The sequence below is a fragment of the Melospiza melodia genome, chromosome 8, assembly GCF_035770615.1.
Source record: "Melospiza melodia melodia isolate bMelMel2 chromosome 8, bMelMel2.pri, whole genome shotgun sequence".
In the NCBI taxonomy this organism is placed as follows: domain Eukaryota; kingdom Metazoa; phylum Chordata; class Aves; order Passeriformes; family Passerellidae; genus Melospiza; species Melospiza melodia.
The window spans coordinates 27,023,773-27,045,247 of record NC_086201.1 but is presented as its reverse complement, the minus strand read 5'-3'; the positions used below and the strand labels follow the sequence as shown (position 1 = coordinate 27,045,247).

At 41.0% G+C, this 21,475-nt stretch overlaps 2 protein-coding genes across 2 annotated transcripts; one reads left to right on the top strand and one right to left on the bottom strand.

The window, feature by feature from the left end:
• Positions 1-3,502: 3,502 nt before the first annotated feature.
• C8H2orf69 (chromosome 8 C2orf69 homolog) lies at positions 3,503-8,898 on the top strand. Its single transcript, XM_063162437.1, has 2 exons — positions 3,503-3,820; positions 5,494-8,898. Exons 1-2 carry the CDS (start codon positions 3,503-3,505, stop codon positions 6,331-6,333), a joined length of 1,158 nt encoding a protein of 385 aa, XP_063018507.1. The 3' UTR covers positions 6,334-8,898.
• A 2,225-nt stretch (positions 8,899-11,123) lies between these two features.
• On the bottom strand, positions 11,124-21,266 carry TYW5 (tRNA-yW synthesizing protein 5). Its single transcript, XM_063162438.1, has 8 exons — positions 20,853-21,266; positions 19,854-20,008; positions 16,824-16,893; positions 15,122-15,166; positions 14,503-14,640; positions 13,797-13,884; positions 13,213-13,329; positions 11,124-11,516 (listed from the first exon to the last, which is right to left on the bottom strand). Exons 1-8 carry the CDS (start codon positions 20,928-20,930, stop codon positions 11,260-11,262), a joined length of 948 nt encoding a protein of 315 aa, XP_063018508.1. The 5' UTR covers positions 20,931-21,266; the 3' UTR covers positions 11,124-11,259.
• Between the last annotated feature and the right edge of the window lie 209 nt (positions 21,267-21,475).

Genomic DNA, 21,475 nt, shown 5'->3' with positions numbered 1-21,475 from the left:
CACTCTCACTCACTACTGAAAGACAGGTGGATATCAACTGCTGAGGAGTTTCCCATCAGTATTTAACAGGTGTTTTCACAGCTATTCCCATCCTCTGCCAAAATGCAAACTAGCAATTTCAACACATATGCATTGGAAAATGTTTAAAAGGAAACTAAAATAAAGTACACAGATATGAAAATATGTGCATATATACACTGCACATTAGTTGGGCAGGAAGAATGTTTTTCTGCAGCATGCTCCTCTGAAATATTGCATGTCCTACATATGAAGGCATAGAAATTCAAGTACCTTAAATACTTGGCTAAAGGTATCACATCAGCAGGTAGCTGTTCTTCACCTAGACTTTTGGTGAAGCAAATATTAAAATGGTTTCACTTAAGTGCTATGATTAAAACAAACTGCAGATTGTTTTCTTAGTCTAAAAAAAGTATACAACCTGAATTCTATTCTATGCTGCTTATATATGCCCTGAATGGAAGCTCAGGATTAGCATACATGCTATAAAGGCAATTTCAGAAAAATTGCCTTGAGTACAGCAAAGACAACTTTTGCTGTGTATCCTTTCTACTCAAACTGCAGATTTGGCTGTCTCTGACAGGTTAAACGAATTAGCCACCCTGCAGGCAGCCCCAAGGGTCTACATGGGAACTCAGACACTGAAGAGGTAAAAAAGCCATTAGCTCTCTCCAGAGGAATCAGTTTTATATAAATGTCTCTCATCACTGCTAATCAACCATGATAGACATTCTTTCTGCCAAACTCCCTGAGGTGTAAACATCTGCAAAGTCTGAAAAAAATACTATGTACTTCACATCCCTGTCCTACCTACAGGAGGGGGAAATGGGCACTGAACTGCACATGCAGGACAGGCTGTTCTACTGGCAGCCCAGAGGTCAGTGACTGATCCTGTGTATGAAAACTGTAAGGGCTGCTGTGGCCAAAGAAAAGCAGATGTGGTAAGTGAAGTAGCATGTAAAAAGAAAAGGTCTTTCTTCTTACAATAATAGAGAGAATAACAAGCAAACAATTATTAAAAAGAAAAATGGAGACATGAAGCATCACAGAGAAAAGGACAAATATGAAGGCTGACAAAGACCTATCAAAAATACAGTATTTTGTGCCTCCATTGGGTGATATGTGTAAGGATTAATACACTCAATTATTCAATCTACTTGCATACTACAACAGCCACATGACAAAGATTGGAAGCAAACTCAGAGCAATCAGTCACCATTATAATTCATAATATGTCACAGAAGACTTCTTGGATCTTCTTGAGAGTAGGAATAAAGTGGTGCTTTCTATTTTAAGTGGGGAAAAAACAGGTCATGTACACCATTATTTCCTATAATCAAAAGCGAGTCCATTTCACAATTTTGGTCATGGTCTATGTCTGAATTCTGACTAAGATATGGACTAATTTCCATGCTCTCCCATAAGGCTCATGTAGCATTTTGGATGAAGATGAAAGCCTGTCTACAACCTTATGTATTAGCTTTAGTTACTTGGTCCCAGTTGCATAATGAACACACCATGGTTAAATAAGTATTTCTGGGCAGAAGTAGCAGCATGCCCTTTTGGTTACTGTAAGTATCCCCACAATGTGAATAATGCCTGTAAAACTCTTCTGGGCAAGCTAATCTCTCATCTGCAGAAACCTCTGGAGAGAATACAGGCCACCAGAGGAGAATAGCACAGATTTTTTCTCCACAGTGCTGACAATAATTATTCATGTTTCTCAACAATAATTACCAAATTTAAAACTTTCTTCTGCCTGACCACTTCTCTCTAGTGGATCCCTGCTGTTTCATCAGTTATCAATAATCATAGTAGAGCTGAGCCTGTGCAAACAAACCTTAGCAATAAAGGTCCACATATCCAGATTTTCGGAGCACAGCCATTTTGCTCTATTTCTGTAGCCATTTTTTGGAAATTATCTGCCTCATATGAGAAAAGCAAAGCACTAGTTTCTTCTTATGCATATGCATTTCAAAGATCTTATCCAGTATTTCTTCAGCAGAGTACCTAGTAGAGAACAGAAGTGAGAAGGTTCTATTAGTCCACCTAATTAAGTTTTAGTGTCAGCATGGACCTGAACAGCTCAAAATTGGACTGAGAAAATCTGTCTCCACGAACTGAAACAAACAGTTGAGTGAAGGAGCTAGAGATGTTTTCCTAAAAAAATTTGCTTCATTAGCAGAAGGATTGTGAAAGTTTCCACTCGGATCATAGCCTTAGGGCATGCTCACAGAGAAAAAAAAATAAAATCTGGAAAACATCCTACAACAATATGTCCAGAATTCAAACCAGGCGAAAGAGGATGTGCTTGGGAAAACGCCGAAGTGAGCACCTGAGTATTTCTGCTCGGACACAGACTCCGAACGGCGCCGCGCCACCTGCTGGTGACCAAATATTGGATTTTTTTCCCTAGTCTTTGAGAAAAAAAAGCTGTAACCGCATCAAAAATAACTTCCATACAAAAACGTCGGGACAGTTAGGATTAAAAAAAAAAAAAAAAAAAAAAAAAAAAAAAAAAAAAGCTGTCAAGCTGTCTTAATCAAAAACCTAAATCACCAAAAATTTTAATTAAACTCTGCTGTTCATATAAAAAAGCCACTCTGAAGTATTCTGCTGGTTTCTAGCTGGCTACATTAACAAATAACCTTAATGTCACCATATTTCCTTGTTGAATTTTCCGACAAGAAGAAACCAGTCAATAGTTTGATTACTTGATTAAGCAATTAGTGCTTAATTAACTCTCCTTTCTTGAGTGCCTCAGCTAACAGAAGACCGGTTTTGCGTTTGGCAGTTTTGTAGGCTTGCATACAAGTGTTGTTAAGTAGACTAGGAAAATAGAATAACAGAAAAAATATGTGAAATATCAAAATTCTAGAAAAAGGAAACTTAAATGCTTAGAAAGAAACCAAAGGGTCTGTTTCCTTGCTTTGTTTGCCTTGTAAAATACAAGAGTTCTCACCAGCACACATGAAAGCTTTTCTTCCAACTCAGCAGAACTAGTGTACCCAAACCCAGTATTTCAAAGCTAGCTTTTTATTTACTTTTTCTCATACAACCAGCACCTTTAGGAGGCACATACCTTCCGGTTTGGAAATTAACTGCTCCACGTGGAGCACTAGATCCTTTCTGTAAGTTCCTCAGCCCCACACCCTGCGGCGTCGCAGCCCTGCGGAGGAGGCTCCGCGGCCGCTGCCCCATCCCGAGGCTCCCTCAGGGCTCCCGGCTCAGGCACCGCCCCGCGGGCAGCGCGAGCGCCCCTGCTCCCTCGCGGCCCCACGCGCTTCCCGCCGCCGCCTTTTGAACAGCCTCGTGACGTCATCTCGGGGCGGGCGCACGTGCTACGCCCCCTGCCGGGTCCCTCCCGGGGGGCCCATGGGCGGGTCCGATGGGCGGGGCCGGGGCCGGGCCCGTGCGCGGGGGCGGGGCTGGGGCGGTGCGCAGGCGCGGCGCGCGGGCGGGCGGCGCGCGGAGCGGTGCTCCCATGAGCCGGCGCTGCCGCTCGGCCGTCGCCGCGCTGCTGCGGGGGCTTACCGGCCCCGCCGCGCTGTGCCTGGGCAGCGCCATGAGCCTCTGCGGGGCGCCGGCCGCCTGCGCCGCGGGGCCTGCGGGCGGCGGCGGCAGCGGCAGCGGCGGGGGGTTCTCCGCGGCGAGGCTGAGCCCGCCGTGGCTGCGGCTGCCCGAGGTGCCGGGCGCTGAGCCGCACCGCACCAACGAGCTGCTGCTGCTGCTGCCGCCGGCCCCGCGCGGCCCGGCCCCGGCCCCGCAGCACCACGTCGTATACTTCCCGGGGGACGTGCAGGTACGGAGCGCGGCGCGATGGGGGCCCGGGCGGCGGAGCGGGAGCGGGGAAGCGGCGCCGGAAGGGCTGTGCGGGTGGGCAGTGCCCGGCTCCCGCCGCGGCCGTCGGAGCATCTCGCTGCCCCGCACGGTCGGGCCCGGGGAGCGGGAACGGGCCCTTCGGAAACCTCGGCTGGAGGGGAGGGGAGGGGAGGAGGGTCGTCCTCACAGAATCGCTTAGGTTGGAGTTCATCGAGTCCAGCCTATGACCAACACCACCACACCAGCTACCCTGGCGCTGAGTGCCATGTCCGGTCTTTCCTTCAACACCTCCAGGGACGGTGACTCCACCACCTCCTGGGCAATCCACCCTGTCTGTGAAGGGTGCTTCCTAATGTCCAACCTAAATCTCCCCTGGCACAACCTAAAACTGTGTCCTCTTGTCGCCTGAAAGAAGACACCGACCCTGTCTGCCTACAGCTCCTTTCAGGGACTTAGAGCGAGCAGCAAGCGCTCCCCCTGAGCCTGCTCTTCGCCAGGCTGAACACACCCAGCTGCTCCTCACAGGACTGGTGCTCCAGCCCCGTCACCAGCCCCACTGCCCTTCTCTGGGCTCGCTCCAGCCCTGTAGCGCTGCCTGAGGGTGACAGTGACAGGGATGGCAGTGTCTGGAAGCGTGGCAGGGAGTGTCAATGAGGTGCCCGGTTATTTTCCCCAGGCAGAGCACCGTGCAGGTGTATGGACATCCCAGACCCTGCGCTTTGGGAATTCGACAGGCACTGACACTTTCTCAGCATGTCCTGAGACGGCACCTGTGGTCTCTGGAGTTGGCGAGAAATTGCAGAGACTGAAGTGCTGTCCCCGAGCATGTGCTTGTGTGTTATCTCTAAGATAACATGTTCTGGTAGCCAGCTAATCTCTATTGTCATTACTGCTTCTCAAAAGCAGAGGTAGTGCCTTCTTCTTCAAGGGAAAATGGCTTTCCCTTCTGTCAGGTAAAGATGCAGCATTTTGTGTGTTTTTATTTTAAAGATTGGGATGGCCTATGAAGACTTGTCTGTTTGCCATTCTTGCAAATGGCTTCATTATTCCTTAGTAAAATAAATGAGCTGGTATTCTTTGCCATTAAGATTTCAGACATGAGGTTCATTCAAGACTTGGGGTTTAATTTCTTTCCAAAAATGCCCTCTATGGATGTGAATAAGGCAGCAAAAATTTCCTACAGCTGAATGAGAGGGGATATTTTTGTTTCTGTATAAAAATCCAGAAAACTTGCTACAAAGTTTTAAGTCTGTTTTTGTTTTGTAGTAAGATAATCAGTATTTCTGTAGATAGAGATAATACAGTAAAATTATGTATTCTGTGTCATACTAAGTTGAATAATACTTTCATTTTCTTTTGGTGTGAAGTCAACAAAAATTATTAATATTTTCATGTGCTGACTTTATTGTATTGATCTTGGGGGTATTAAAAATATGTTGTAAAAATATTAAAGTAAGCAAGTCAAAATATACCAGTTTCTTTTATGTGTTTCTTGTTGTGCAAACTTAGAAAGTAGGAGCCTCTAATGCATGGGGGTTTTTACAGTCCTTTCTGTAAAAAAGTACTCCTTTCTCCTTTATAAACAGGAGTACATTGAAGCTGAATCTTTTCACAATGTAGTAATGCATATTTTCTATTTTTTTAATTTTTCAGAACTATCATGACATCATGTCTTGCCACCCAGAAAACTTTCAGTGGGAGCACTGGAGTTTTGAAAATGTTGCTACCATACTGGCTCACCGGTTCCCCAATAGCTTTATTTGGGTCATAAAATGTTCTCGGATGCACCTGCACAAATTCAGCTGTTATGACAATTTTGTGACAAGTAACATGTTTGGAGCACCAGAGCACAGCACTGACTTTGGAGCTTTCAAGCATCTCCATGCTTTGCTGGTTAATGCATTCAGACTGTCTCAGAATATTCTGCTGTCCCAGAAAAGTGTGCACGGTGTCAGCAAGGATGCAAAAATAGCTGCTTGTAAATCACAGCCACAGTCTGTTCCTACAACAAATGGCTGCTCCTCCAAAGAAAGGGAGAGAGATTGTGAATGCTCTAATAATTCTGCTGTCAATGTCATGGTCCCCTCTGCTGTAGGTGCAGCATCCTTTACTTTGATTGGCTTCAGTAAAGGCTGTGTGGTTTTGAACCAGCTGCTTTATGAGCTGAAGGAAGCCAAAAAAGACAAGAATACAGATGCCTTCTTAAAAAACATAAAAGCAATTTACTGGCTGGATGGTGGTCACTCGGGAGGAAGCAACACTTGGGTTACTCACCCTGAAATGCTGAAAGAACTTGCAGAGACAGGAATTAAAGTTCATGCTCACGTTACACCGTACCAAGTGTTTGACACAATGAGGTCATGGATTGGGAGAGAGCATGAGAAATTTGTACACATACTTGAAGAATTTGGTGTGGAAATAAATGATCAACTGCATTTTGCTGATGAAGTTCCCTCCTTAGACAACCACTTCAGAGTTCATGAAGTATTTTGAGACTGTATGTATATGAAAAAGATATTCTTTGTAGAAGCACTTTTAACACTGTAAATGTTGTCATCTAGATTTTCAGCTTTGAGCAGATGCTTTCTAAACAGAATACTAAATCAGTTCTGTGTTGCTAATAGATGCTATATATAAATTTCTGTAGCATAAAAAGGCTTATTGGGACCCCATAACTATAACAGATGTTGTTTTTTGATTCCTGGGAAAAAAGTGTTATGAAGAACAATCCTATGCATGTTTTTTTGTTAAATGTGAATATTTATTCCTGAACTGTTGGAAGAATTTTTGGTCCTGGATGTCTAATATATACTGCATTTAATGGGACTATAAAGTACTTGGGAATTTCAGACGTGTAGATACTCCAGTTGAGTGCTTCCAGGGCTAAAATTATTGCTCTTTGTCAATAACAGATGTAAGGTTAGTTTTTTGGCGTAAGGAAATTTATTGTAAGAAGAATGTTAGTTATATATTTTGTGGAGACTTGTTTTATTAGGTAATTAAATCTTCCAGTTTTGTAACATTTTTCCTGTTTGAAACAAAGTCACAAATACTCACCTTTGGAATAATAGTGCCAATACATTTCTCTTCCTTATGTGCGCCTTGCCATTTCTGTCACTCTGAAGTTTGATTAATGAATTGTGTAGTATCTGCTAGTGAACAGCCATTTCACCTGGGGGCTTGAAAATTGTGATGTAGCTATGTTAAGTAACCAGGAATGTTGATTAGGGTGTAGCTTGTTCATGCTTCAAGATGCCTTGCTGTTGCTTTGCTAACTTCTGTAAGGACCAGCAGTAATACCTTTGTTATCGCATCAAGGGTGACATCCCTACCTTGGGATGGCAAGGTTGTACTTGGTAATTGCTGCATTGATGTTGCTCTTAATCAAGCCATAAGCACACAATCTATCACAAGATGCATTAAAAAAATTCAGACTGTCTTGAGTGTAGCTCTTTCAAAATGCCTCAGTTTTAAAATCTATTATCTCCTTTAAATGTACTGCAGTAGTTGCTTCTAGAGCCATCCAAAAACCTTATTTTTGGAGCCTAATTTTTTCTTACAGAAAAGAGCCCCTCTAAATAGAAAGCCAGCCAGATTTGATACAAAAGATGTCATCTGGTTCAGACACCAAACCTGAGCGTACTTAAGAAAGAAATACTGAAGGATGGACAATGACGATATTAATGGAACTTTTCTACTGTTGCAAGTAATTTCCCATTTAGCTACAAAGCTTAAAATCATCCTTAAAGACAACTGCAACTATTAACAATGAACCAGTAACTCCAAATGGTTTTGGATTTCCTGGGAGTATAGGAATATAAAAGCAAGTTAGCAAACCTCTGTGAAGATTACACAAACAATTGTGGCTAAGTTCTGAAAAAAGGCATTTTATTCAACTTTGGTTCTATGTTTGATGGCTTAGTGACATCTCTGCCCTGCTCCTTGTTTCCCGTGACTCTTACACTGTGGAAAGGAAGTTTCTTCTATTGGCATCATTAAAACTTAAAAGTTTCCCGGTAGACAACTTTGGCAGAAATTGTGCACATCAGTGATCACTGAATAATGAGAAAAGTGTGTTGTACTCCTAAGAAAATTTTCTTAACACTCAAAAGATTAAGGGTGATAGAAAGGATTATGCATACAGTGTGCACCTTACAATTTGAAAGAGAACTCTATCACTAATAATTAGATTAATGTACCTAGTTCATCAAAAGAAATCTGTTTTAATTGATGGAGAAAAGTGCAATATGCAAACAAACTCTAAAGAAACTGGAATTTAGTTCCATCTGCTTTTTTATTTTAGGCTGTTTCTTGGAGATTTCATTCAATCCTATTTGTTGATTATCATCTTAATAGGCTTATAACAACTTTTTAATTTGTTTCAAGGAACATTTTTTCCCTTTATGGTCCTTTTGATAATATTTGCAGCATATGTGAGGAATTTTTCTGTAAAGGAAATATGGGTCACCTAAAGAAGTGGTTTTAATAGAAAGCCTGCAAATATCTTGAAATATATTTAACCATCCCCTTACAAAACAGTATTTTAAAAAGTAAAGCAACAAAAACCCCAGAATTTTCTATTGCTTTTGCTCCCTCAGTTTCAGACTGACTAGGCTAAGTTGGGTGTGCTAAGACTTGCCCAATCTAATAACACTGCAGATCACAGACCGATTTCTAAACAATTCTGTGCCTGCCAAAACATCAGAACTACGTTGCTGCAAGCTTTTGGAAATAGCTATTAAAATATTGACATTGTCTTCAAAAGTTTCTGGATGGCTGTCCTGTTAAAATAATACTAACCTGTTTGATGGAGGCTGCCTACAATAACTGTTAAATAGGCTCAAGTGTTGCTGCATTACTTTGAAGAATAGGCACTTTGTTGTAAAACTAATCTTGTTATGAGACCTCGTGTTGTGGAGGGAAAACTGACTGGTTGTTTTTCATTCTTTAAACAGCTGTAGTACTCTGTTGGAATGTGCCTCTGTCATTCATTACAATGCATGCTAAAAATAAATTTTGCAAACTATGTAGAAAATAAACTATTTCTAATGGGTGAAACCACTTTGATGTGAGTATAAAACCATTAAACAAGGAATGTGCAGTTTTGTGGATTAAGTTTTAGCAGGTGTTTGTGGAGACCTAGTTTAAAAAATCAGATTTATTTGATGACTTGTCTTCAAGGAGGCTTTGTATTTGTGTAGTCAGCATCCATAATTTTAAAACAGCTTTCTGGCATCTCACAAACACAGGAAAGCTGGCTTGAAGCAGTCAAGGGTGGGACATTTCTGTGTTAGGATAAAATGGGTCATAGTTTGCATATGCCCATTTTTCAACATTAACAGTAAAGGCACTTTTTAATAAGCTTAGATGTAAGTGCCTAAAGTTAGGTGGCTCTCCTGCTAATAGTGCTGTAGTTCAAGACACTTCTGTTTTCTAATGGAGTGAGCAACTTTACACAGTCCATAGTACAACCTAGTAATGACTGGTGTTCTTGTATTACATCCTTATTTCTGGTACATTTTGAGACATGCTAACATTTACTAAACTGTAAACTGCTAAATTCTTTTAAAGCAAGGCTTGATTCTATGAACTTGTCCAGATGACTGAAATAATTTTATTTTGTATGAATCTAAACCACTAAAAAGTTTGATAAACTTCTTTCCATCTGGGACTGATTTAGTCAGATCTCTGCAAATGCAAAAGTTGGCAGCATGAAGATAAAATTTACACTTGAGTGTTGAGGGGGCTTGAGAATACCAAGCTGACACCTCCCTTTTGTGAATGGAGACCCAGGGAATGGCAGCAGGCACACAATCAGCACAGTAATTCTCTGTACCAGTACCTTGAGAGGCTGCTGGCAGTTAGAATGATGGCTGTGCAGGCACAATGCTGGAACACAGCTTTGTTGAGCCCTGCAGGCTCTCTGAACCTCTCAATTCAGTCCTAACACACAAAGAATATGCTCTGTTCACCTCTGCAATTCAGACTGGGCCCTCGACATTACCAAGCCAACAAAGCCAAGAGGTTACCCCAGCCTAACGGGCAGAGAGATTCTGTCTCAGCAGTATGCACAAGCAATCCTTGTTCCTTTCTGAACAAAAATTTTGGGAGACCTATTTGTGATCCCAAATTGAAATTCTACCCTCACAACATACAATGATGCCCATCAGAATCGCTTGGCTGGTTCCATTCATGCTTATTCATTGAGGTGGCCGGGTGCCCATTCACATGGTACCAGACTATTTTCACTGTGTTGAACTGCCAAGAAGAACAGGTTTAGAAGAATAATCTGCACAGTGTTCAAGCTCCTGCTCTTCTGAAGAAAGCTTTTTTTCAGCACTTTTTTAACACTACACATTTATTTTGTCTAAGAGCTTTTGACAAGTTACAATTCTCAAAAAACGTTGCTAGAAGTAACAGACTGACCTAAGTCAGATAAATGCTGCATTCCCCAAACAGCACAAGTAGTAACATCAGAGGTGTTTCAAAGAGACAATGCCTAGCCTATCCTTTTTGTCAGATCCCCACCTTTATTTCACAGGGCTTTTGTAAGCACTACAGTCTGCTGAAAAAGTAATCTACAATGCCTCAACAGCAGACTCCATCCCAAAAGGTGCTATGCAAACCCCCTTTCATATGATAACAAAACAGCCCCAACAGGTTTTGTGCCTACTCCACAACTATGAACTCCACTGCAGAGACCAGGACTGTATCTGAATGGATTTGTGGGCTCATTAGTGCCAAGTGTTTCACAGCTGCAGGAACAGCAATGCTGTCTGACTGCACTGAGGCAGTAACAAAGAAGATATTCCCCCCAGTGACACACTACTGAGCTAGGAAAAGGATAAATCATTTACATTGCACTCAAGCTGCTGCACAATTCTAAGTGTAATCTGGCATGGCTAGTTTTTGCTTTTTTTCTCATATCCACTCTGTCTCACTACAAGGGGGAGAAGAAACTCCCTACACTAATTGCCAGGTTATCACTTAAAAAGAAACCATGACCATTACAGCTACCACCAATGGCTTGCTTGGACCTCCTCAGAAACCACTATGGCTTTGCTAAAATTTAATGAGGCTGCACTCACAAATACGTGCAGTTACTTCTAAGCATACATGCTGTCAGCCCACATACCAAAAAATTTAAGTAGAGCATTCCAAAAAAGTACAGTTCTAAGTAGAGGCACTGCAAATGTCTGTCTCATTGTAGAAAAGAGACCATCTCCAGATCAAGCAGACTGTGACTGCATATGAAAAACTAGGAAGAAAATCTACAAGAGGAATTTTGTTATAGAAGAATGTTTATTGACAGTTTTTATTGGTCTCACAGAAAGTGTATCCAAGTACAGAGGGACAGTTTCCATACTAACATAAAATTTTCTACTTGCAAGGGACCTTGCTGAATTGCAGTGTGTTGCTCTATCCATAATCATTCCTGTAGGCCTTTGCTTGGATACGTAACACCATTCTCCGAGCATAAAAATCCCTGTATTCCTCAGGTAGTTCTTCAAGTGTTTTCAAGGCTCTGTCCAAGATCTGTATAGCTCTAGAGGCTGCCATGGGATCTTTATTTCCATAAGTGTCAGTCTTATCATAGGACTCAGCAGGAAGGTGCTTCCAAAAGACATTCAGTGCCACTCCAAATTCCTCAGAAATTACATTATGGAACCACAAAGCTGTAGAAAGAACAGTGTCTAAAATAAAAATTACTGTCCAAAACTTCCATGTGACTCCAAGCAAGTGTAAGAATTGCCCAAACTAAATCTAGTTAAGGAAAAGCCTCAACTACTGTATTTTTCTTTATTTATAAACATCCATATGAATGTATTGCATTGTACCAAATTTAAGAAGTTTTTCAAGACGTTTATGCTGATCCATAACTTCTCATAAAAGTGACAATAGCTGAAGCACAGAGATACTCAAATGTAAGCAAAAGATAAGCGTAGGGTGAAAGAAAGACACCTTCCCTTGCTCTCCTCCACTCTAAATGCAAGTATCTATTTTCACTTAGTCCCTAACCTTGCACATGCTGTCCAGGCATTAATGTAAACCACCAGCATCAGCCAGCTCACCCAGGCAAAGTTGCTAATCTTCTCATAATGAAGGCATGAGGTTTTTCAGCTGAATCATCGTGACTGTGGTAAGGAAGCCAAGACATCTTTGCTTCATTGAGTACATTTAAAGAATCAGTTTAATATGGTATATTTAGGATATTTGAATTTTAAGCTAAAAGCCTGAATGCTGTGTTTATTGCATCTTATTTGCCTGTAGGTGCTGAAGACATAGAAAAGTTTATTCTGAGAAATAAACATGAAGTTTCTTCCAGGTTAGGAAGAGGGACTGCTTCTACCTTCTTCAAAATAACCACACACATTCCTCCAAAAACATCTTATTTTTCAGTGATATGCACTGCAGGATGCTGACAAAGCACCATTCTCTGGACTCAAAAACCCCAATGCTCCCCAGTCAGTGTTAAGAGAGCTGAATGTGACTCAGGTTTGACTCCGCTCACCCACTGGCAAAGACAAACAAGTGTCTGGACTTCATAAACAGAAAACAGGGATGCTGACATCAGCAGCAGTGTGACATAAAACTGTCTAACTGTAACCAAAAGTTTATTCAGGAAGAAACAAAGGTAAGTTCAAAATTAAGTAACAAGTCAAAGGCTAAGAAACTATTATTTTATAACTTCCTAAAAACCTACTACCTTCTTGTTTACTGACCTGTTTATATTGCCCAGATAATGTAAAAGTGACAGGATAAGTCATATCTGCTGCAAGCTCACAATGAGTTAAAATAAAATCAGTAACAAGGAGGAGTCAATAGGAGTAATTCAAATGCCTTTCCCTGACTACCAGAATTTGTCATGTCAGCCCAGGAAACAGCTTTCTGCTTGTGCAGAAAAATTATTAAGACTTGTGTTTCCATTCCCCAAAGATGATTATTAATCTTTAGAAGGTCCAATAACTTTACCATCTGTAATTCTCATCAGACCATGTGCCTGAAGTGCCAGAGCTACAGAAGAACAGAAATTTTATTTCACTCAAATTCTGTCACTAAAAAACTCAGGTCACTGAAGTAATTTCAGATTTCAGAAGGCAAGTTTATAGTATTAATCTATTAAGACACAAGTTCAGGAGCATAGAGCATACACTTGAGGGAAAGCAAGATTTGTAGGTAGATATAATAATACTGTTTTTCAGGTTAATTGTACAGTTGGAAGAAGTAAATTAGTTTTACCAACATTGGCTTTCAATGCTTCTACTTATAACAGAGAAATGCTTTAGGATTCTCTTACCATCTCCAGAAATCATAAATTAGAAACAAGACTGTTTAATACCATGCCATGGTCAGGAACTATTTACTGCTTACCTGGAATAAATAACACATCTCCTGCTTCCAAAACACACTCATAGCGCTTGGCTTTCACAAAAAGTGGATATTTCTCCATGTCTGGGTTATCCACATCCAGTACCTCTGATTTAGTACCTAGGAAAATTTCAATGAATAAATAGTCCCACTCTTCCAATAGTAACAAAGCATTATCATATTGCTGGAGATGGCAGTTTTTGAATCAAATTTAGTCCTGGTTTATTTCTCAAAACCAAGAAAACCTGATGGCAGCCCTCATTTACTGAAGAGATGTTCTCCTCTTGTCTGTATTTGTTCTGTAACTGCAACCTTATTAACACTAAAAACCACTTTTCCTGACATCTAAAAAAGTATTTTGAATCCAGACAGAACATTTTACTCCTTCAGTTAGGTGTTGAAAATAATCAGACAAAGCTGCTGTTTTCCTTAGCTTTGACTAAAGCACAAAGAATCAGAGTTAAAGGAACAAGTTATATTCTTTTATAGCAAATCATCTGTTAGTGATTATTTTCTACAGTGCAACACTTGCGAGTTGAAAAGCTAAGATCACCAAACTCCAATCTAGATACCTGTGACATGCATACCTGATAAATATAAATACGGTGCATCTCGAGGACTGTACAAAACAACTCTTTTTCTCCCTGTGACTTGGATTAAGAAGTTGTCCATCACCTGGGATGAGTGTAATAATAGAGATGTCAGCCAAAAGTTGATTGAATAAATATATAGACTTCAACTGATCTAATTATTAGCTTAAAAAAAGAGTATTAATAAAACCTTCACATGTTAAGAATTATCTTATAAATAAATTTATTCAGAACTCACTGCACAGTGTTAGAAGACAACCTTATTTGGAATCTATTGCATTGGAGCCAGAAACCACTACAATCATTGCACAGTTGGCAGTGTATTGTACAACTAGATTTTATCTTAATCTGGCCATTAGAGTGAAAAAAAAAAAAAAGGAAAGCAATTTTGAAGACAAAAGTGTTTAAAGTTACTGTATTTCAGATTTTCTACTGAAACTCAAAACAGTTTAAAAAAGGGAAACAAAATAAAACATCCTTTAATCTTGCAAATCTGGCATTTGACATAAACCCAGTTAAGATATTATGCCTAAGCAATGCAACATTTAAAACTCACCACACCACAGAATGTGGTTCATTTTACTGCTTCAAAATATGTGAAGTTTGTTATTATTCTCTAATCTTTGACAGAGATTTGCACCTTATTCTCTCAACTCTGTAATGCCATCTGCAACATTTCATGCTAAACCCACGTATTACCTACATCATAATGTGTCCATAACTGTAATCCAGCTGAGCTGATGCGGAAGACACTAGAGAAAAACTGTTCCTTCTCAAAATACTCTGGAATATGAACATCTTCTGCTAAAGTAGGAAACTGCTTCCTGATATCTGCAATATCCTGAAACAGAAAGGGCATAGAGAGAGAAACATCTATGCGCATTTAAATGGGGGAGCACTTCACATTCATTTCCAATCATATGAAACGGGGTTAGAACTTCAGCAATGGCAAAAACCTGAAATCAGCAATGTTTTTCAGCATTGACTTGCCAAATGCCATTAATAAGAACAGCCAGAGCCAGAGAGCTTCTCTTAACCATGGCTGCTAGGATTCACACTGCAGGAGCAATTGGTCAGCATAAATCCTTTTATATTAGTTTACAACAAAAGCTAAAGAAAGACAGTTTAGCAATGTACTCTTCAGTGACCAGCTCAGCTCCCATGCAACAGCAACTATTCTAGACACATTAAAGTACTCTGACATAAATCCAGTCAGATTCACAAACCATGTGACCCTAAGTAAGTTGTATGACAACAGACTTTAAAAAATATTTCTAAACTGCAATTTTACAATATTAGAACTGTAATCTCTAGTAACTTACCTTCCTAACATCTTCACCCACTGATCGCAAATAGTACTTTTCATCCTGAAGAGAACACAAAAAGAGAATTGTTTGGGGTTTTTTAATAAGAATTACCAAAACACATGAACAGAGAGCTTGTATTTTCTCATTTATCGAATGCAGAACTTCATTAAAATATGGTATAAATAAAGGGCATCTACAAATTCAGCTTTGTTATACTGCCATTTACTAATCCCTGTAGGAGGATACAGGATGAGTAAATAAAGGTGGTATAGAATGTAATCTTACTCCCTAAAGAGTTGCAGCTGGGTCAATTATTAGGCTTAGGAGCAGGCCTAATTTTAATAGGCCACACCTGTAGCCAATAAGAAGAGTGGTATAAAAGAGTGGATTGGTGGGACCTGGAGTCAGTTGGCTGCTGTGAGGACAGGGAAGAGTCAGTGCTTAGAGGAGCTGCCTACAAGAAACATCAAGGAGGTATGGAACTCTAGCAATGTAGAACCCTTGCACTGTAATGACAATAGAACCTTTGTAATATAATGACAACAGATCCCTGCAGCTCATCTTGACAAAAGGGAAAAATAAATTAACTGAAAGGAGAAGAGTAAATAAAGTGTGGAAGGACTGATTAACTGCTTCAGTATTGCTGTTACTGAACACACTCAAAGTAAAGGCTGATTATAATTTAAATTCTTCAGTATATTGATGCAGAAAATTATTTTATTGCCTTCAAAACTTACAGCAACCTATGCAGCATAAAAGGTAAAAAAGCATATCTCCATTCAAAACTATTTGCTTCCTAATCACAGTTATCTGAAAAATACTTAGCCTGAACAATGATAAGTAGAGATAACCACACATTTGCTACTCACAAATTATGTTACAATATATCTAGATTTGTATTTTGATAGTCATCAAATTCTAAATGTCTTCATGACATTTTCTTGCAAACCACACGAATTATATTGTTGTCATTCTAAAGCAAGGTTTGATTTCTAAATTTCATACTGGAATTTTTGCTCATGTAAGCAGTTTTTGTTAAGAGAAACAGGATAACTGAAGTTAACCACACTGTAGACATGCAAAAAAACTTCTGAGAATTACTTCTTGTTGGAGAATTTTGTTCAAACATGGCTCATAGAAAGAGGCCATGAAAATATACAGCTGATGGAAAAGTAAAAAGGCAGCTGTAAGCAGTAGTTCCCAAGCCTGTTTCTGTAAATAACTAAGTTCTCAGGCACATTTTTATAAACAGCAGGGTTCTCAGGCAGTCGTCTCATAACAGGTAAACATTCTGTCCTTGGCTATTTTGGGAAAGTAAAAGTAACAGACATGGAGGTTTTGAGAACCATTCATATCAGGGTGAGAACACAAATCTTGGTTTCAATAACAAACCACAGGTATTGAAAACAAAAGGAGGGATCAATGTTTAATCTGTAGCCTATGATGAGCTCGGGTTTTGCAATACGTATGAGCTTAATTAACACTGTTGTAAAATGTGCCTGGTGGATCAATAAATCGGAGTTAGATGCTCATGAATCCGATGGTCGTCTCCCTTCGCTTTCTACAACTTCTCATGTTTTTTCCTTTGGCATCCACACACAAGAAAGTTAAAGATCAAGTCTTTTCCTGAAGTAAGACTTTAAATTACAGTTCATCACTTTTCTCCAAATACCAGCAAAATAACCAACAGAAGAAACTGTGACACTAAGGAAATTACCTCAGTAAGAAAGTACTCTTTATGCTTGACTTCAGCTGCTCTTTGCACAAATGAATCAAAAGGCAGAGTTCTGAAATAGAAATATTTGAATTTATATCATGAGTCAGTGTAACAACACACGGTCTAAACTCTAGATTTATAATAAGCTCCCTTACCATATCAAGTGCAATGGCAGATGCAATAGGATGCTCTTATTTTTTTAAAATAATATGATGACTAATCAGTGTTTGCAGCAGGTGTTTGAAGAGTTCTCCCAAGACAGAAATCCTACACTCAGAAACTTCTGTTTAGTGAATTGTTCCAGTATATATCCAAACAATCCTGTAATAGCTGAGGCTGGAAGCATCCTTGGAGCTCCTCCAGCCCAAGCCCCTTGCAAAGAGCAGGGTTCACTACAGCAGCTTGCACAGGACAGCATCCAGTTCTGTTTCATGGAGACTCCATAATCTCTCTAGGAAACATGTTGCATTTGTTCCATTGTTTGAGTAACCTGACTGTAAAACAGTGTGTCTGTGTGTGTTAAAGGGGTTGACAGAATTTCCTGTATTTCAGCTTGTGCCCATGGCCTCTTGTCCTGTCACCGTGGATCACAGAGAACCTGGCTCCATCAAGTGTTCATACACTTTGTTAAGATCCTCCCCTTGAGCTTAGGAGTTCTGAATGGTCTGAGTCACAGAACAAGACATTTTTTGCAGTCAAATTAGGACTCAAACTGTGGCAATACTTGCTTAACTGTTTAGGTGTGTCATTTTTAGGCTTGTTTACTGTACTTTTTTCTAAATTTGCAGAAAAGTTCAGCATCAATAAAACTCTCACAGGGAAGATGCACATATTTGTATCTATGCATTTTCTGCTATGAATTTGTGCAGGAATACAGGTAATTACCTTCATTTGTACATCTATAAAATTTATTTCAGTTATATGGATTTTTTTTTAAATATATGCTTTCTCAGCTCCTCAAAACACAGGCATCTCAATATTTCAAATGTTTCTTTGCAGCTTTCCTTAAATGTACTAAACACAGCTTCAGAAGATTCAAGAAGAGTAACTGGGCATTAGAGCTGGTTCCTCTGAAGTCAGTAAGTGTGACATATTTATCTACATAACGGGGGCTTTTCATGCAGATTACAGATTTTGGTATCAATTGATAACTGAATGGCAAACCAAACACAATCAGCAACAGGACATGCATTCATTATTATGAATTCAGTGTTACATTCATGCAGCTCACCGTCTCACACTAAGTCTCACTGGATAATTAACTATTGCATGTAAATATCATTTCACAGCAACCACCAAGTACCCAGGGTTAAGAAGAAACCATTCTCAAGCAAAATTTTTCTTGATCCTGTTATCTTTTCTACTAGAATGTGAACCTGCATGTGACAATACTTAAACCAGTTCTCTAAACATTTTAGGCTTGCTTGGAATAGGCAAATACAAAATCCATTGAAGTCAATGGAAAACCAAACAAAACCCAATGCTCTGACTTCAGCCACACTGTTCTATCATGTCTGCTGCTGAAGAAAGAGCACAGCTCTCACTACAGCTTAAACTGATGCATTTTGGTGCTACCACAGCTCTGCCCTTGCTATCTCTGCCCCCATCACCCCATCTCCCCCTTTACAGCAGCACTGGCACTCATCTGACCCCCATGTGAACCTGCTTACAAAGCTAAAACAGCAGAAAACCATTCAGATTTCTGCAGCACGTCACAACCTGGCTGGATGAGTTCCAGAACCAACACAAAAACAGGGCTAGGAGCAGGCAACTCACAACAGAACTGCAGTACTACTGATGTTCATCAGTTTACACTAATGGAACTGCATGTTGAGTCCTCAGAGTTTCTATTCTTTCGTTTCTACTTACTGTCCCTTCAGATTAGAATGAGGGGCTTGCTGTGGAAAAAGTCAAAGTTTCCTGAATTTCAAGTGAAGTATGTGAAAGTCCTGACACCTGCCTTAATGAAACACCATCAGAGCATCAGAGAGTCCATTTGGCTGTCTACAAACCTGCTAAAACTAAGACTCCAGAACAACTGTATGTGAACTCACAGCAAGGGATACTAAAAAAACCCCAAAACAGAGCAGGGGGTATAAAGAATGGAGATAAGACAAAGTTATTCAAGTACTCCCCAATTTCAGAGATTCAATAGTTCATTATGCAGTGAGCAGAATGCATCGTGGTTGTAATTGGTGTTTATTCCCTGAACAACAGGCTCCACTCAGACTTGTGGCTTGTTTACAGCATGTGCTCCCACCTGCTTAGAAGTTTAACACACTGAGCACATCCTGTTCCCACTTGGGGAAAAAAAAACTGCTAAAATTAAGGCATTTACCCTTGAAGACAACCCAATGACTCAGACTAGATGAACTCTGAAGAAATGTTCTGGCAGTTACATAAGAGAAGCTCCAGAGGAGATCAAGGTTTTTTGTGGCCCACATCAAGATTGAAGAGCTGGTGAAATGTGTGGTATCCAGCGGTCTGAGCATTCTGAAAGCTGCACATGCCAACTTTGAAAGGAGCTTGGATTTAACCAGTTACACCCCTTCTGGAGTGGAATACCATGGCTGGCACACACACACACACACACCAGCATTCAAAGGGGATCAGACACACAGTGAGTCAGAAATTGTCACTATTCAGTAACACTGAGAATGCACCACATAACTACAACAAACACCAGGCTATCAAGCACAGATATCAAGGGTGGTTTGGTTTGTTTTTAATTAATGCCTGCAAATGCCAGACTCAAATTTCCTAAAACAGTGCTCTGACAATGTACCTTTGCAACACTTCGTGGCACCATTTTAAAGGTGCTGTTTGGTCCCTCATTTCACCCTCATGGTATTTATTCAGGCTGTAGAATTAATAGAAGAGGGAGAAACCCAGGACAACCCTTTGATACATAATGTAATGTTTTTACAAACTATCTTCCCATTCCCACCCTCAGCTCCAAACAGATGCACTGTATGTCTGTAAGTTACAAGCACATGCCTTTAAAATGCAAGAGGCTTTGGAGTGAAGTACCTATACACAAAGTTCTTACTGAGGAAATCCATCTGTGGCACTGCAGAAACATGAATCTTTACTTCTTTAGATCCTTCAGCTTGGCTCAAGTAATCTATTGTCCATTTGGTGGTGCAAGTGCCCAGTTCCAGTCCTGTCAGCACTACTGGCTTTCTCTAAGGAACAACAACAAAATTCAGTGGTGAATTATCACAGCATCCAACAGAAAAAAAAACAGAATGAATTTTTCAAATTACATGGAAGGAAATGTTTCTTTGTAAGTGTTGGAAATGTTTCTTACACAAGGTTACGACTAATCTGTTCACAAGCAATGTGAATCAAAGGCTGAAAGTTGAAACAAAATGCAGCAAATTATGGAACTGTTTCTCTATTAACTACATGTTCTTTCCTAGTTGGGTAAGGAAGGATATGGAAAGGCAGAGACATTTATAGCCCACACTTTGTGCTGGGGCCATTTAGGAATCCATCCAGATGAAGAACTAGATTTAGTCCTTCTAGCCAAGGTTTAGCACAAAACATGTAAAAGCTGACACATTTAAGGTGCAGCCTGTGAGCTGTGGTGATGCTGTTATGTTCTCATGAGAGAAAGAAGTTCTTTCCACCCGTACCAGGTTCCTCACTGCTCACAACCACAAACAGGTTTGATCCAGCCCGCACACAAAAAGCAGAACGACACTTTTGCTTTTAATTGGGACCTCGGAGGGTGGGGAGGATAAAACAAAAGATGACAAAGACACAAAACTAACGATCACACTTTTTAACCACTGCCAAACACACTGGACTCTTACAGAGATCACCTGTCGGGTTGGACAGCTCAGACAGGACCTGCCTATAGAAGCTCCTTGCTCCTAAACTCCCTCAATAGATCAGGGCACCTTTCCGGGAACACACAAACGCAAACCCTGGGGTTGGCCTGCCCCAGCAGTGCCCGCTGAGGAGCAGTCTCCGGACGCCGCCTGCCTTGCCCTGTGTCGCCGGGTAGGCCCGGCCGCCCCGTACCCGCGGGTAGATGTCCCGCAGGAAGCGCTCCCGTGTCACCCCGTCCAGCCGCTCCACGGCCTCCGCCCGCCGCTCCATGGCCGCGGGCACCGCGTCCGCCCCGCCGCTTCCCCCGGAAAGAAGAGCCCGCGCAGAAGCGTTCCTGCCTCGCCCCCTGGGCAAGGGCCGAGAGCCCGCGGGTCACGGAATTGTCAGGGTTGGAAGGGATCTCTGGAGAGCATCGAGTCCAACCCCTGCCACGTCAGAGTCACCTGCAGCAGGTGACACAGGAACATGTCCAGGTGGGGTTTGAATGTCTCCAGATACAGAGACTCCATGGCTTCCCTGGGCAGCCTGTTCCAGTGCTCTGCCACCCTCAATGTAAGTAAGTTCTTTCTCAAGCTGAGGTGGAGCTTATTATGCTTTAGTTTATGGCCGTTACTCTTCGTCCTGTCATTGAGCACCACTGAGAAGTGTCTGGCACCATCACTTGGCACCCGCCTTTGAGGTATTTCTGTGATCCATGAGATCCGCTCACAATCTCCTCAGACCGAACAGGCCCAGCTCCCGCAGTCTCTCCTCATGAGCAGAGATGCTGCAGCCCCTTCGGCATCGTTGTGCCATCCGCTGGCCTCTCCCCAGCT